The sequence below is a fragment of the Podarcis cretensis genome (assembly GCF_951804945.1).
Source record: "Podarcis cretensis genome assembly, chromosome: 8".
NCBI classification, from domain to species: domain Eukaryota; kingdom Metazoa; phylum Chordata; class Lepidosauria; order Squamata; family Lacertidae; genus Podarcis; species Podarcis cretensis.
This window is the reverse complement of record NC_137177.1, coordinates 42291339-42309521: the sequence shown is the minus strand read 5'-3', so window position 1 is coordinate 42309521 and position 18183 is coordinate 42291339. Positions and strand designations below refer to the sequence as shown.

Genomic DNA, 18183 nt, shown 5'->3' with positions numbered 1-18183 from the left:
GTCTGCTAAAACCTGCAGGTGAAATTCTTTTGCACAGAGCTTAAATCTGGTGGGGAACATCAGGCCTGGGGGCTGAATGCAGCCCTCCAGCCCTCCCTATCTGGCCCTCTGTAGTTTGCCAAGGCCACACTCCCTCGCTGGCTTTGCTTCACACCCAGAGTATTTTTGACTTACTGGAATGTGCCCTTGAACTCTTATAGTGCCGCTTGTTTGCTTGCTTGCAGGAAAAGAGGCACTTGTGAGAGTGTGTAGAAATTAGCTTACCGTATAAGGGTAGAATTTGCATTAGTTGCTCCGCCCACTTTTGCCTCTGGTCCCACCCCCCACTGATATGTGGCCCTTGAAACAGTTGCCCAGAATGGAATCTTGGGCTGAAAAAGGTTCCCCCCTCTGCTTAAACCATCACCTGCTGATTGCTGGACCATGGTGTGCTTTTAAAGGGACAGCTATGGGTTAGCACCAAAATGAACAACTCTACAATATTTGTGTGCAATGGCATTTAGTTTTTGGCAAGCCAATATTTTTCTTTTTAAAGCCATCTAAGATAGTAGCTTACTCCACATCTTGTGGCAGAGAGTTCCACAAGTTGCTGTGTTATGCCACCAGGCACTCCAAGCAGTGAGGGTGGATGGAAGGAACCAGCGAGTGATTAGAGCTAGTTCCATTAACATTTCATACTTACATTTAATTCTGTTTTAGCGTGCTTAAATAATATATTAACATAGCATAGCTGCTTTTTAAAGTACAATAAATCTCTGCAGGCAAGAGGGCAAGAATGCCAACTCATAAAAAGGGATTTCTGTAAATCTTGTTCGACCCCAGTTTGAAGCCAAATATGCAGCAGGCAGTCAGCACATCGGAGAGAAGAAAATGCATTTCCAAAGCTTTGAGGAGAATGTGCCTTTTTGTCTTGCCCTCAAGTGTCCTTGAAAGGCAGCACCTGTGTTCTCAGCTTAGCAAGAGGCAAGGTGGAAAGTCTGTTTTTGAAAATGTATTGCATATGATTTACTAGCATTCTGTAGTAACTAATTAAATGCCTACCAGAGGGTTAAAATACATAAGAAAATGAGGCTCTAAGGGATAAAACATAAAAAGCAAAGTCCTGTCAGGTCTGGCCCATCACAGTCCAGCAACATGCTGTTATGGTGGCCAAACAAATGCTTCAACAGGAAGTCTGCAAGCAGGAGCCGAGTGCAACAGTTCCGCCCTCCCTTGTGATTTTCAGGGCTAGAATTCGGAGGAAATCATTTGCATCCTTTTACAAAAGGAAATTGTTAGGTGCAGAGGGACCCAATTTTCACTGCAAGTGCACCTAAGGAAGGGGTGCCACTTTCTTCATCCGTTGTGGCCCTGAGAAAAACCTCCCCAATGGACAGCCCTGAAAGAGACACTCTCACTGTTGATTGCTGGGTGCAGCATATCATGTTGTGCTGGGCAGAAGGCTGCCCACACTTTTCAAGAACTGCGACCCAGCCCTGTGAAAAAAGCTGTAGTTTTTCTGCCTCTTTTGCGAGGGGCAGAGAAAAGAAATCCTCTGGGGTGTGGGATTTTGGCACAGAACCTGCCTTAATTTTACAAGTCTGGTGAGGGCTGGGTGTGTATTTGTCCTTTAACTTCGGGGGGGGGGGGAAACCATGCTCTCTGGACAGCTGTTTATAGCTTCACTGGCTGCCCATGCTTCCTAAAATGCACTTCCCAATAGGACCCATTTGTGCCTGAGAACAATGCAAAAATGTAGAAGTAAAAGGGGAAATAAATCTTCACATCGCTTTCGGTTGCTCCAGAGGTCGCCTTATCAACGCAAGTGCCCACAATTGCTTCCCCCTTGTCCTTGTCTGCGTAAGGGCCTACAAATCTCACTTGGGGCAAGAGGGAGCAGTGCAATTGGGTAATTTTAGACTCTAGAATTAATGGTCTTATTGGGAGGGTGGTGACTAAGCCTGCAAAGTTACGCTCCTTGTTGAGGTTACTGATTGATTGTAGGCTCTACCAACATTTCTGTCCATCTCATTGTTCCCCAGTGAAAGATCAACTTGAAATCAAGAGCAAATGTGAGACGTGCCTTCTGGCAACATCACTTCCAAAGGCTCCCCCCCCCCCCAACCCTTTGGGTAGTATAATATGCCTGACTTGTTGGGCACAGGGGGAGCCTGAATAATGAAGTCAGAGCAGGCACAAGATTGGTGCAAGTTTCACCCTGCTAGAGGAACAGAAAAGGGTTGTCAGGGAGTAGAGAGAGAAAATGGTAGTCTTCCTGCCATCACAGAACTGTAAGAACATAAGAAGAACCCTGCTGGATCAGGCTCATTTACTCCAACATCCTGTTCCCAAGGGGGCCAACCAGATGTCCATTATGGGATGCCCACATGCAGGAGAGCAATAGCAACACCCCTCCCCCCCTTTGTGATTTCCAGCAACTGATTAAGAGTGGAGATAGAATGCAGCTACTTTCAAGCCTGCAGCAAACCTTGAAATGAATGATTGAGTGAGGTGCCTTTGCAGGAGAGTTCATCAAACATCTGGGGCGACATGTTGCCTGTTTGGTTCCTGCGTGAAAAGGTAAATTATAGATGCTTTGCCACTCAACAGAAATCCTTTAAAGTATATACAGTGGTACCTTGGTTCTCGAATGGCTTGGCTCCTGAACAAATCGGCTCCCAAACACCACAAACCCGGAAGTAAGTGTTCCGGTTTGTGAACGTTTTTTGGAAGCCAAACGTCTGACACGGCTTCTGCTTACATGCAGGAAGCTCCTGCAGGCAATCAGAAGCCGCACCTTGGTTTTCAAACAGTTTCGGGAGTCAAAAGGACTCCCAGAACCGATTAAGTACGAAAACCAAGGTATCAATGTAGTCAAAGATACTCAGTGGTAAGGAAGTCATAATGCAGGATCAACCCCGGAACCATAGGAAAGAAATGTCAAGCCAAATGTTAAGAAGATAATTATCTGAAAACATTGAATGAATGAATGAATGAATCTTTATTTGCGTCAGCCATCGGCCATAGCAATAAAACAACAATACCTGAACAGAGCCCTGCTGCTGGATCAGGCCAAAAGCCCATCTAGTCCAGCATCCTGGTCTCAGGTGCCTCCTGTGGTGTAGTGTGGTGTAGTGGTTAAGAGCGGTAGTCTCGTAATCTGGGGAACCGGGTTCGCGTCTCCGCTCCTCCACATGCAGCTGCTGGGTGACCTTGGGCCAGTCACACTTCTTTGAAGTCTCTCAGCCCCACTCACCTCACAGAGTGTTTGTTGTGGGGGAGGAAGGGAAAGGAGAATGATAGCCGCTTTGAGACTCCTGAAGGGGAGTGAAAGGCGGGATATCAAATCCAAACTCTTCTTCTTCTTCTTCCTCTGGTCCAAAAGCAAGACCATGGCTAGCAGTCCTTCATGAAGTTCATTTAAGGTTCACCTATTGTCCTCTTCTCATGCTCCCACTGAAAATGGGCTCTCAGGCTCCCCTCTGGCAAAGAGGAGAGCTGTGTGTGTGTCTGTGTTCTGGATCTTCTCCTCTTTTCGTTGCACTATAGTGCAAGGGTGCCCCTCCAGATGGTATTTGTGTTGTAACATTGGGGAAGCATCACAATACAAGTAATAAAGCAGTATGATATGTGGATGGTCCCGTATAAAGCTATCACCAATGCACTATTATTGCATCAAGGGCATGTTGCAAAATGCACCTAAAACCCCCCAAGAAGAACAACCAGTGCCTCTTCTACTCTGAGAACAGCTATGCTTACCTGAGACCTTTGCTACCAAAAAAAATAGTTCTCATGTTTTATCTGCAGTTAATGGGTTTTGATCCTGAAAGGCCTGATGGTTGTCCATTAACCCTTCTATTCCTCTCTTATTTTCCTTCCAGGTGCAAGTGGGAAGTACACCTCAGGACCAAAGAATTGTGGGATACATTTCCTGCACTCACTTGCAAGCTCTGGCAGGTACCGTACAGATTGCTATCCTTTTGTTTTGCTTCTTTTGCTACTTATTGTAGAATAGAGATAGAAAGAGTGGGTTTGGCTATTCTCAGTGGTCTCTTGTCAGTACTTTAACCATCTCAGCTGAAAATGTTGCAGACAGGGAAGGGTTGTACATTAACCTAAGTATTCTGCAGAGCCAGGGCAAGCAGACAGACATCAGGTCTGCAAGGTCTATTGGAAGCCTAAGATCCATCGAGAGAGGGCCAGGTGCCGAAATGCTGGCTTCAAGCGGGGTGGGAATTAGAGAGGAAACACATTTAGAAATGAATTTTAAAAGAAAATAGATTGAAAATACATATTTCAATACAAATTTCTGTGAGGGCTTAAAAACATATCGATAGATGAAGGATTGGAGAGACATACGAGTGAGTAGATGCAAAAGTGTCATAAACTAGAAATAGACAGAGGCTACCACATCTGTTGCTCATGTTGGTAGCTCAAGGGTACCAACATGAATAAAATTTGGGGGGAGATAAGCCCCACCCCACATATTTGATCACAAGACATGGTGCACACACATCATTTGAAGTGCAATGCCCATCAACTTTGGGGAGGCCCAGCCCCCTCTAATAATTTATCGGTGTGACCAGAAGGACCTCTGCCCCTAGGAATTGGCTCCTATGTGCTGGTTGGAGCAGAAGCTGGGAAGCTTGCAAATCTCTGCACCAACCTAGAGTTGGCACAGGAGTTGGGCCCAAATTGGGTCTAGTTGCTGTCATGGGGTGGTAGTCAGTCTGCCTTGAGTTCCCAGCAGATCCCAGGCCTGCTGTGCCCCTCTGTCCCCAGATCCTGATGTCCCATACATTTGGCAGGCAGAATAGTGAGCTCCATGCTGGCGGAGTGACATTGGATAGAGGCTGGCAGAAGCTGGGGGAGCTCAGTGAAGGGACACCTCCATCCAATCCAACTACCCCCAAGCCAGCACAAAGGAGCTTGTATTGTGGTGTGATTCACTCCATGTGAAACATGGTTTACTGAACTCGCCTTGGCCTCTCCTTCCACTATTTACTGGATCTTTCCCATTACCTTGTTTCACGTAAATCTCCAGCACAATACAACTGTAAAAAAAATCAGCTTATGATGTGGACGGTGAAAACCACCATGTTGAGTCATTTCATGGCCACCTGAGAGTATCCAGAAAGAGACCAGGGCAACTTTGTTTCTCTACCAACCTCATGTCAGCAAATAAACTTGCCACCCTCAGCCAATCTGCGTAATGGTTGATAATCCAAATATTATTTAAATCTTATCTCAAGATAAACATTGTGTCATCTGGTAAAGCTTTGGGGTTAGCCTATAAATTTAAAAGCTTTGCCCTCCCTGCTGCTACCTAACTTCTACAAGGAATGGTGGCATTGGTGGGAAACACCTTATAGACCAAGTCTCTTTATAGCGATCAAATAAATTCAACTTGTCAACCTTTCCTCTCCCAGCATAAACTGTTAGCAGAAGTCTAGGACTCTTTGTAAAAATATTTCTCCTGTATATACAACATTGGAGATGGAACATTCTAGACTTTGTTTTGTAAAGAGCTGATACAAAAGAGTGATGGGTTGGAATGGACATGTTAACAATATCAACTTTGGGGTACAAAGGTTGAATGTAGTTCTTGGATCAAATAAGGAGATAAAGGACTCCTGGACAGTCAAGTTCAGTCAAAGGTGACTATGGGGTTGCGGCACTCATCTCACTTTCAGGCCGAGGGAGCTGGCATTTGTCCACAGACAGCTTTCTGGGTAATGTGGCCAGCATGACTAAACCGCTTCTGGCACAACAGGTCACCGTGACGGAAACCAGAGCACACAGAAATGCCATTTTCATTCCCGCCACAGCAGTACCTATTTATCTATTTGCACTGGTATGCTTTCGAACTGCTAGGTTGACCTTCTGATCGGCAAGCCCAGTGGGCTCAGTGGTTTAAACCACAGTGCCCAATAAGTAATAGGCCTCCCAATATATTTTTGAGCCAATTCTACTCTTCGTTTTGCTGATCTTATTCATGACGTGAAACAGACTCTGGTTTTGTTGTCTTCTCAATACACTTCTTTTGTAGCAGGGATGTATCAATTTGGTACCTTCTCTATATTGGGCCAATGCCCCATTCGATCCATCACCCTGCTCTCACTGTGGCCAATCAAGTGCCCTAATGGGAAGCCCAAAAGCAGGACCTGAATGCAACAGTACTCTGAGCACTTGTGATTCCCAGCAATTGACTTTCAGAGGCATACTGCCACCATCGATGGAGGGAGAACCTTGCCATCATGGCTGGTAGCCATTGGAGACACATTGAAACAGTGGTATTCAACCTTAAAGTATGAAAGTATTGAAACAAATGTAGTAATAATAATACCCAGATGTGATATTATGGCTATTTGTGCAGTGCTTGTACAGTTCCTTCATACTATTCCCCACCCCCTGCACCCCCTGCCAATTTCTAGTGGATTTACTCTTGGACCATCTCACTGAGATTTAAGGCAAAGAAGGAGCATGGCGAGAGAGGACTGGAATAATCCCCCTTTGCCCCATCAGAATGTCTCCCTTTAAGGCTTCCAAGTTCCTTTCCTGTTTGTCTTTCGTATTTTTGCTTCATATTTCCCGGCTTATCTATCACACTGTATTCAAATACAAGAGAGCTTAAGTTTTAAAAGCTTAGATGTCCTTCAATAAATCTCTGTTCATTTATGGAACGAAACAGAATGACCTGAGTTCATAACAGTGGAGTTTCCTTGGCTGTGCTGGTTATCTCATCCAAAACATTTCTTGTGTTTCTAAAAAATGAGGGATGGAACATGATGGCAGAAAAGGAAAGCTTGAGCCACATAAAAGGTGGTCTGGGATGTGTTTTTGTCAAAGAAAGCCTATTTGGAAATGTTTTGAAACATACAAATTGATGGTTGCTGAAAGTAAGCCTGGCTCCAGTTTAGAATTCAGAGGTGTACGTGCAACAGCTCAAGTTGGCAGATGCACCGGTGCTGCAATTTGGGAAGCAGGAGGAAGAATAGTGTTGGGGAAGAATAGCGTTGGGAAGAATAGTGTTGGGGACAGTGGAGTCAGCACTTAAAGCAGAAGTGGAGACCCTTTGTCAGCCCAAAAACACCGGGCCCTTATGGATAATCTCCTTAGAGCTGCTCTTAACTGAGAAAATGTGTCGGAGGTGATTTTGAATTGAAAATCATGAGCAGGGGGAAGACCCACCACCAACAATGAGAAAATCTGTCCATTACAGTTTCTCCTTTTCCCAAAATGAAATTCCATTGTCCACATTTCCACATCAATTTGCTTCCCCCCCTAAAATCCTTAGATCCTTAGAGAGCCAGTGTGGTGTAGTGGTTAAGAGTGGTGGACTCGTAATCTGGGGAACCGGGTTCGCATCTCCGCTCCTCCACATGCAGCTTCTGGGTGACCTTGGGCCAGTCACACTTCTCTGAAGTCTCTCAGCCCCACTCACCTCACAGGGTGTTTGTTGTGGGGAAAGAAGGGAAAGGAGAATGTTAGCCGCTTTGAGACTCCTAAGGGTAGTGATAAAGCAGGATATCAAATCCAAACTCTTCTTAGAACAATTTTCCCTTGATATACACATTTCTGCAAAGTAATTTCCCCTAATAAAATGCAATTTTGTATGTTATTGTCATTAGCATGCATTTTTATGCTCATATCTTACCAGCATATGCATTTTTTGTGCACTCGGTTGGAGAACTGTATTGCAAAATTCAGATAAATGTGAATTTTGAAGGATGGCTGTGTTTGCGGATTGTTTTAGAAAGTGTGAATCTGGTTGATTCCCCTTTAAGTGCAAACCATAAGTATAAATCTCTACCACACAAACCACATGCTTTAAATAAAGGGGGTGACAAAAAGCTCCCAGCATAGAGCAAAAGAACAAACTCCACTCATACGCATTTAATATTTTATTTTATTTTATTTAAGCGGATACGGGTCAAGTAAGTTTTACTCAGAGTAGACCGATTGACATTAATGAACATTAAGTTAGGTCCATTTGTTTTAGTTGGTCTGCTCTGAGTAAAACTTAGTTTAACACCACCCAGTATTTTTATACAGCCTTGCAGGGCAAGAAACCCTGTCAAATGAAATCCTGCAACAATAAGAACATGATATGCAATTAACTAACCGAGCGGCATGAAAACATTTCATTTCAATAAGAAAGATCAAGTAAATAGAATAGATGTTTTTTTCTTTTGAATAAATAAGCAAAAATACCACAAAATAATCTATAGGAATTATCCACTGGAAATCAGAAAGAAAAGCAGAGCAGGATGTTGGTTGCAGCCAGTCTGGTGGAAACTTACAAATCAGAACTGGGAAATCCACCCCAACCCTCTGCCTCATTCAATTATACTTGATTCAAAAGTGATCTGTTGCATTCTTCACAGTGACTTCTTTTGATTTGCTGCTTGAGTTGTAGATATGAATTTTAAAAATCACTCCTACAATGTTTAGCACCAACACTGCGTGTTCAGATTAAAAAATAAAATAAAACCAGACAACAACACAGCAACTCAAAAATTAAAAAGACCATTTTCCACTGAGAGTGTCAGGGCTCTCAGAATCCAATCCACACTTTTGAGGAAGCAAGTCCCATTTAACTTGGAGGCCTTAATGTTTGAGTAACCAACTTTGTCTGCTAGCAATTTGGCCTTTACTCAAGAGACATGTTGTTTCTCAAGTTGTAGATCCAGGCTGGAGTTGGATTTTTTAAGTCAGGGCAAATCCCATTGCCCCTTGTGTCATTTCACAATCTCTAAATCAGGCTTCCTCAACCTCAGCCCTCCAGATGTTTTGAGACTACAATTCCCATCATCCCTGACCACTGGTCCTGCTAGCTAGGGATCATGGGAGTTGTAGGCCAAAAACATCTGGAGGGCCAAGGTTAAGGAAGCCTGCTCTAAATCATTGAGCAGCAGTACCTCCTTCTGACTGTCTGCAGTTGGGAGAACCCAAGAGCAGGAAATAGTAGCCGGTGGCTTCCTCTTGTGGAGAGTTGTCCTGCTGGCTCAGCGAATAAGGCACATGACACACTGGGTAGCTAAAAGTTACTCATTCAATACCCCCTTGTGCCTTCAGTCACAAATTTTGTAGATCTATATTTTTTTCCTTGCCTAAAACCAGCCAACAGATATTGAATAACTGAAAACACTAGATGGGAAGCGGTTCAGCCTGAGCTAATGAAAACATATGTAGCATGTCGCATACATGCGTGCTGTTATTGGTGATTCAAAAGGGAAATTTCCAAGCCAGCTCCAAATTATCTTTGAACAGAATGGTGTGAATGATGGATGAGGTAAGGAAGTCAAGCAAGGACGTTTATGGCTTGTGCATCACACAGACACACTGTGCCATAAATCAAATTGCAAAAGTGAGGGGCAGCTACCTGATGATGCAAACCTGGCAGAGCCCTTGGAGAGTATCAGTTGGACCTCACTAGATAAACAAAGGCATATGTGAAATCTCCCCCTGCCCCTTTCCACTGCATGGAATGCTGCCGCCGCCAAGTGTAGGTGCTCAGTTTCCATTTATAGCTGTGTAACCAAAAGGGCTTTCTCCCCAACCCTTTTGGGAGTGCACCTGATTTGCAAACAGAAGGTCCCAGGTTTAATCCCCAACTTCTCCTGACAGAAGTGGAGAAATCTTGCCAGTCAGCATAGGGCCAATGGCCTGGTCCCATATAAGCAGGTTCCTGTGTTCCTTATGTTGTGTGGAGTACTTTCATTCTCTTGTACAAACAAAAGGAGCAGTTGACTGAGCCCTCGGGAACATGGGAAGCTGCTTTATACTGAGTCAGATCACTGGTCCAAATATCTCAGTATTGTCTACACTGACTGGCAGCAGCTCTCCAGGATTTTCAGGCAGGAGTCTCTCTCATCCCTACTTGGAGGTGCCAGGGACTGAACCTGGGACCATGTGCAGATGCTCCACCAGTGAGCTCTTTTGTCCTTACCCAACAAAGTTGCCACCTTAATCCCATGATCAGATGTAGGAAGCTGTCTTATACTGAGTTAAACCATTGGTCCATCTGGCTCATCTAGAATGGGTAAGAAGTATTTAAAATAAAGAAACAGAAAGTTTGCCAATTGTCTTTCATTGAAAATGCTTTTAAATCCACATTCTACTCCAGGGATGGGAAATCTGTGGCTGTTCAGGAGATGTTGGACCAGCTTCCCTCAGCCTCAGGAAGAATGAACAATGGTCAACAACCTCTCGAGGGTCATAGGTTCCCATTCCTGTTCTACACAATACTCACATTCTTCTACTCCTTAAAAAAACCCAACTCTTTACATTTGAAGGAACTCCAACATGTTTATTTTAGAATTGCATCTTATGGTCTAGTAGCTTAAGATACCACCACAATAAATACAATGAAATTTGAATTTGCTCCAGAACCCTTGTTTTGTGCTTTCTGCAGGGGACAGTACTGTTCGATGCGAACAACTGGATCTGCTTCAGGATTGGCTGGCTGATTTCAGAAAATCTACCTCCTCCTCCAGCACAGCCAATCCAGAGGAGCTGGTGGCATTTGATGTACTCTGTGGAGATCTCAACTTTGACAATTGTTCATCAGGTGAGACGGCCACTTATTTGCTTGATGTATTTTAAGCTGCTAAGCCCTAGGCTCAGTGCACAGCACAACAGTGCTGGTTACACTGCCCTAAATCCACCTCTGCCCATGGTGGTTGGTGCCCATTGGGACTGGTGGGGCAAAGGACAGAGAAATCCAGTAAAGATAAATCCAGAGCCAGTGGCAGGCAGAGGAATTTTACTTTTACCCCTATCCTCCTCCCTGCTAAAGACAACACTGAGATTAAGGAGAGCAAAGCTGGCAGCTAGTGTCACCCCCTGGACTGTAAGAAGGCAGACAGGGTTAGGCTGGCTGGTGATAGACCAAGGTTGGTGGGGCAGTGCCCCATTCATCCTAATGGACCTGCCTTCATTGGCCAACACTGTGTTGTGCCTGGAACCCCACTGGTCCTTACCCTCCTCTTCTTCATCGCCATCCTTTTTTCCTAATAATTCCCTGCTCTGCTTCCTAGTGTGAAGTTCATGACAATGTACTGGGATAAACAAGGGTGAAGTAGAGTTATAATGAATCACTGGAGAAAGCGATGCTTTTTAATAAATGGGGTTAATTTATTAAAATAAACAGAGAGATAATGTGAAATGATGCTGATTTATTGCTGCTCATTCTGTTCTTCAGTTTGCTTTTAATTTAGTTGTGCTGCGTTTTTTCTTTGTGAACCACCTTACACTTGACTTTATCATAGAAAGATAGGCATAAATGGCCAAATCAATAAACAGAAGCTAGGCTACTGCAAGGACTGGGCAGGCCTTTTAAAATTCACCATGCTCTTTGCAGGCAGCAAAATGGGGAGTGTGTGGATTTCACTGAATATCCAAAGGGTGAAATTCTCCAAAAGTTTTCCTAGAAATCTCTTTTTGGAGAAATTTTTAGCTTACTGAGATTTACAAAGATTCGCATCAGTGTAGCTGGTAATAGAGATGGAGAGAAATTTGATTCCGTTCTCATTTCATGGCCAACTTGCCACATTTGCTGTTTCCAAGGCAAGATGAGAACAAAATTGGATGATGTGAAAATTTTGAAGGAGTGCTGTGTTTCAGCTCACATATTGTTTTGGAAAGTGCAAATTTCCTTTAAACGTGAACTGAACAAAAAATCTCCCCCATCCCTAGAAGCCATTTATAGCCTCTGGTATCATTGCTAGCAGCCCTGATGGACAACAGAGGCGCCAGCTTATCCATATTTTTTAGGTGGCCCAACACAATGTTGTGAGGAGCCAGAGGGCAAAGCCAAATGTCCTCTGAGCATTGAGGGGGCCAAGCCCCCCTAAAAAATATATATATATTCAGGGGACCAAGACTGCCTCAGCCCTTAGGAGTCAGTGCCTGTGATGGACCTATGAAATGGGCAATAATAAATTGGCATGAGACTGAAAGAGCTACTTTTTGGCAACCTTTTTTTTTGGCCCGACCCTTAGATACCTGGATGCAAATCAGGTCACTGCTCTATAAAGTAAGATGCAGAAGTGTGAACCCTGGCCAGATGATCTGATCGGCATAACCTTCAAAGCACTGTTTTATTTTTAGCAGTTTGGCTTCTTTCTTCTTTTCCTTACCGCTTTTTAAAAGCCTCGCATTTATGGATTGTGTTGCCTTGACAATAGACAGTGACAAATGACATCATTAGTGCCGGTGGCAGCCACTTGTGGGATTCCCCCAGGAGAAGCAAAAAGAAATTCTTTTTTCTTTTCTTTCAGGAGAGATGCAGAATAATGATTAAGAGGCATCATAGGTTTCAGGTGTTTGCACAGGCTTAGCTCTAAAGCAGAATGGAATGAAAAAGTCTGACTGCATAAACCTCTCCCCATATGAACTGACCTGGACCCTACGATCATCATCTGAGGCCCTTCTTCATGTGCCTCCTCCGCGAGAGGTCCAGAGGGCGGCAACATGAGAACGGGCCTTTTTTTTGCAGTAGCTCATCGTTTGTGGAATGCTCTGGCGCCTTCACCACATATCTTTAGGTGTGCCAGGCAAAAACATTCCTTTTCCCCCAGGCCTCTAGCTAGTTAACCAATCTATGGCCTTTTAATCAGGGACTTGTGTGTGTGTTTGTATGTATGTGTGTGTATTGTTTTCATTGTATGTATTTTTGTGTTTTTATATTGTAAACTGCCCTGTGATCTTTAGATGAAAGACGGTATAGAAATTTAATAATGAATAAATAATAAACAATTGCCCAAAACTTAACAAGACAATTTTAATGCCTTCAAATGGCATTTCCAAATAATTCCTCCTCCCCAGCAAACTGCAGCAATAAAATAGAAAATTGACCATATTTGACTGCTTGAATTAGCTGCCTGCCTTAGCCAATCTAAAAATCAGTCCAACTCCAAGGAATAATTGACAGGTCTAGAGAGATCTACATGGGAGTAAGGAAGAGGAAAAGAAAAGAAAAGAAAAGTGTATAGTGTGGGCTTTATCCATTGCTAGTCATACTTGGAGTAGACCTAGTGCAGGTCCATTAATTTCAATGGGCTTAAAACTTAGTTGGATACAACTCTTCCATGTTTTAATGAATTGCTTAGAGACTGCCTTGGTATTAAGTGGCATGGAAGTAAGTTAGGGTTGCCATATTTCAAAAAGTAAAAACCAGGACACCCAAGCTTTTTTGAAGGGAACCACTAAAATTGTTGAGCTTTTTTTAAAGGAAATTCCCAAAATTGGTGAGGTTTTTTTAGGAAGACCTGAAAGTTGTTGAACTTTCTTTTAAACAAAAATACCCCCCAAAAAAACCCACAATTTTTAGATTGACTTGCCTAAGATCCAGGACAAAATGCTGCAGTTCGGAAATTGCCTTTCCGCCTTTGAAATCCCAGTGATGTACGGGAAAATCCAGACATAGGGCAGCCCCAAGTAAATGCAATGCAATATAAATCCAGGATGAGTGAGGAATGCCCACTGCATGGCCTCTGGTTTCTCAAGCTGTGGCCTCTAGATTTTATTCCCTGACCATTGCCTGAGCTTGCTGGGGCTGCTGGGAGTTGCAATCCAGCAGCATCAGGAGGGCTGCAGGTTGCTCAACCCTGCCTCCCCCTGCCCTTGCCTTTCTTCGCATGCCACTGATGTCCTTATTGTTGGTCCTTTGTGTTCTCGCTACAGATGACAAGCTGGAGCAGCAGCATTCCTTGTTTACGCGCTACAAGGACCCATGCCGGCTTGGTCCAGGGGAGGACAAATCATGGGCAATTGGTAAGGGATGTTGCCATGGCCTTGGGCTTGGGTTGGGAGCAGTGCTTGGGGGGGGGGAGCTCATTAATCTGTTCCAGTTCACCCCCCCAAAAAAGGAATTAGTTCATTTCCTCTGGAAAGGAAAGAATTTCCATTTCAGTTCAATTCACAACCCATTCACATAGTTCTCAGCAGCTTTTGTTTCAGCCTTCAGAATTTGACAAGCTGCTCTGCTGTTGTATAAAATATGCTTAAGAAGATTAAGAAAACATCAAAACACACACTCACGGTGTAACACGAATAATGGTTTTATTTATCTTCCCCAACCATCATTGTATTTAAGTTTAAAGAGCGGCATGACATTTCAGATGGAGATGGGACTAAAGATGGTGGAAAAGAGCTGTGCACAGGGCTTGGCAGGTGCTGCCAACCAGCTGGTTGGCATGTACAAACCCCCTCCTGGCCCAGCTGCACCTTTACCTGCCTCAAAACTGGCATCATATATGGAAGCAGCAACGCAACTCAGTACTGCATACAGACTCTGGTCTACATCCATTAGGGAGAAAGCCAAGGTTGATAGGAGACCCATGAATTCCTTTCTCTTCCTAGGAACCTTGTTAGATCCAGAAGGACTATACGATGAAGAAGTGTGCACAGCAGATAACCTGCAGAAGTAAGTACCGCCTTGTTTCTCTGCTTATACAATATAGTGGCTGCTTTTTAAATCTGCACCACCAATGAGTATTGCTTTTATATTTTGAATAGTGTTTTCAGTGGTGGTGGTGGGGAGGAGAGAGTGTCTCTTTCTTCGCTCTCACTCAGTAGGTTCCAGTACTCACCTTGAAGTTGTTACAGCAAGTGCCACACTTTTTAACAACAAAAAAGGGGTACTGGTACTGCGTACCCTTGAGTACCCCCCCCCCCCCGAAATAAAAGGCTTGCCGATCAGAAGGTCAGCAGTTCGAATCCCCGCAATGGGGTGAGCTCCCATTGCTTGGTCCCTGCTCCTGCCAACCTAGCTGTTTGAAAGCACGTCAAAGTGCAAGTAGATAAATAGGTACCGCTCCGGCGGGAAGGTAAACGGTGTTTCCGTGCGCTGCTCTGGTTTGCCAGAAGCGGCTTAGTCATGCTGGCCACATGACCCGGAAGCTGTACAATGGCTTCCTCGGCCAATAAAGCGAGATGAGTGCCGCAACCATAAAGTCGTCCACGACTGGACCTAATGGTCAGGGATACCTTTACCTTTACCCTCACTTCCAGATTGATTTGGGGCTGAATCCAGGGCAGGGTGAACATTTCCTGTGTTGGTCCAGACTGGAGGGCCTAGACCTCATTTCCGTTTTACTCTGGCATGTAGGATTTGCCACAGTGCAAACTGACCTTTTTTTTTCTCCCCAAAATCAAATGCAGTAAAATTCCACAGGCCCTAAGGCAAAAAAGTAAGCACTCACAAAGTTTGTGGTCTGTAGCACTTCTGAAAGCAAACTTCTCATTTATTTTAAGTCCAGTTCCTCTTGGTCTTTCAAGACACCTTGTTTGTTTGGCATTTAATCCCTATGCGTAATTGATGTGTTGTCAAGCAGCTCTCAAATTGTAATGTCATCTTTAAAAAGAAAACTTGCTGAAGAGCTTGCAAATGATACCCATCTGAAATTGCTATTGTCATTGACAAACTAGATGAGGTTTAGAATGGACTCTTGTGGAAATCCTTCAATAATAAAATTTGCCCAAGCTATAGAAACTAATTTATCACCCTATTTATACTGGCATGAATAGTTCTGGAAAGAGCCCAGTAAATTAGGCTTCCATTAGACTTCCAGCACCAACCTCTGGAAATCTATTAATAAAGTTAAGAAGCCTGCACTATTAAATACATCAATAAGAGTGACTACATGGACCTATTTCCTTATTTAAAAGATCAATAAACACCGTTGCTACTTAGTCACAATGTGCCTCCACCTCTGACTTGATTAATAGGATACTGTTAGGGCAACTAGTGAAGAAACAGCCATTTAATTAAGATATTCAGAGACCTAGGGTGGATTGGTTGTTGGTCTCTTTCACTTAATACCAATCCACTATTCAAAGGGGCGGTCACCTGCTTATCAGTCAAGTTTTATTGCGGGTCTAAAGCTGTCACAATGTTGTATACAGTCAGGTTATAGTCTATCAGCCCAGACAATCTTTGGCACCAAAAGGGCAATTTATCAGTTCCTTATATTGATTATCATGGCGGACGTCACTGAGATTGAAGTGGCACACTACATAATTTTTCAGTGATATCAGAGAGATGGAGTTACTTTTGTGACAGGGTGGTTTTGGAGGACTTTACAGCTACTTTTAATACATACTATAGTGGATACAGTGGGGAAGAACAGCCTTAACTTAGTGGTAAATCATCTGCCTTGTGTGTAGGTGGTCTCAAATTCTGCCCTGGGATCTCCCGCCCCAAACCCTGGAGAGCCACTGCCAGTTAGTATAAACCAGTAGTGGGGAATCTCTGGTCCATGGGCTTAATGGGGGCTGGCAGGGGTCCTAATTTGGCCCATGAGGCCATTTCCCCAAAACCATGCTCACGTGCCCGACACCTAAAGTCATACATTATGTGGGGCATGTAAAGATGCAGCTTTCCCCCAACAGTGGAGTGTGGAGTGCTGCCAGTCAGCTAATTGTCTGCACCCGCAAACCCCTGTGCCTCTTATTGTGTGGTTGGATTTCAAACTTCATGAGGAAAGGGAAACTCTTCACCTGCCATCATAGTGCAGTCAAGAAACTGAAAGGTGGGAAGTGTCACCTCCAGGGTGCCATAGGCATAATTTTCAGCTCTATGGCATCCAGAACCCAAGCTTCTTTCTGTTGACTGACCAACAAAGATTGTTTCCTCTAGAGGAGAAAAGGGGGGAATACAGGCAGGGCAGTCAATAGATCGGTAGATTTTAAATCTCAGTGGAAATATGTAGACACATATATTTTATGTCCTGGGGAGAAAAGCAGCTGGGGGTGGTAATTTGAGTATGGATGGGGGAGAAATTCAATTCAGTTTGCATTTAAAGGAGAACTTAACCTAATTTGCAGTTTCAAAAACAACATGTGAACTGAAGCAGCCAGCCTGGGTGGCCCCCTAGAAAGTTTCAGTCTGGTGCTCCCTTCTCAGTTAAATGCATAGGACTGTGGTAGCACATGTAACTCGTTGTGCGAAGGTAAAAGTCTTTCATGGACTGGCTGGATGCAGAAGAGTGGTGGGAGGCAGAAATTACAATGCGCAAAGGGATTCCAGGCATTCTTAAATCCACCATTTATATAAAGTAACCACACCATAGAACACAGCCATTTTTCAAATTAATATATTGCAGGAAATATGGCGAAATGTGTTGCACACACACCTGCCACTTTTCTCAGCTTCTTGCTTAATTTGCTATTATGAAGCAGAGATAATCTGCTGGTGTTTCAACAGAGGTCAATTCTGTCAGAGCCACAGCTCTTTCATTAAAAAAAAATGAAAATTCCATGAGTTTTTCCCCCTAAGCAGTCTGAAGAATGTCTTGTCTGTGGCACTTTTGAAGACAGTTAATTATAGAACGGTCCATATTTGAACCACCATCTTCATAGAAATGAACCTCCCTCTTTGCAGTTAAAAAAAAATTGCATCCAGGGATCATTGATAAGTATCGATTCCTTGATACTGAAATTAATCTGAAACAAGCTAGTGTCAATTGACTTAGATCTCCAGAGATAATACTTCAGAACATGTTAAAACTGGATTTTACATTTTAAAGGTTGATAAAGGCTGGGTAAGAAGAATCAATTGTACCAATTATTTTCATATGCTTTTAAGTTTCTTGAAAAGGACCCACAGGCCTTGACAACTGGTGTCTCCTTTTCTTCTGTGGAAAAATCAAGATTTCATCTCTCTCATTTCCAAAATAATTGATGGTATAGTCTGGTAATTTTGGTGTGTGCCTTATTCTCAGTCCAAGACTACTATTTGAAGAATTAGCCCATGATTCACCACAAATTGTCAATAATCCTATGCACACTTACTTGGAAGTAAACCACATTGCATTCAGTGAGATACTTCTGAGTAAACATCTAGGGAAGTACACTGCTTTGACTGCTCCTTCCTCCAGAACTGGACAGCCAAAGAGAGGCATGCTTTATTGTCCAAGGATACAAGAATCAGAGTTCAGTGGCAGAACATCTGCTTTGCATGCAGAACATCCAAGGTTCAATCCCTATTATCTCTAGGTAGGATGCATAGCTGTCAACTTACAGATTTGAAAATAAGGGATCAGCAGCCAAAATAAGGGATTTTAGTCAACCAGCAGCCAAACAAAGCCTCAAGCGGTGGTTCCCACAACACAGCAACCTGGCAAAAGGGGATGCAGCAAGGAAAAACACCGTCACCTCTCCGCTGGGAAGCGCTGAGCAAAGGCGAGTCCCCAGGCA

General features: G+C 43.7%; 1 protein-coding gene across 1 annotated transcript in view; it reads left to right on the top strand.

Moving 5' to 3' along the window:
- Positions 1-18183, top strand: part of SMPD3 (sphingomyelin phosphodiesterase 3) — a 129572-nt gene that overhangs the window by 101962 nt on the left and 9427 nt on the right. The window contains exons 4-7 of the mRNA XM_079988285.1: positions 3861-3936; positions 10397-10552; positions 13669-13758; positions 14347-14410. Of these exons, the coding sequence (XP_079844411.1) occupies positions 3861-3936; positions 10397-10552; positions 13669-13758; positions 14347-14410 (386 nt within the window). The remainder of the gene's footprint in view (positions 1-3860; positions 3937-10396; positions 10553-13668; positions 13759-14346; positions 14411-18183) is intronic.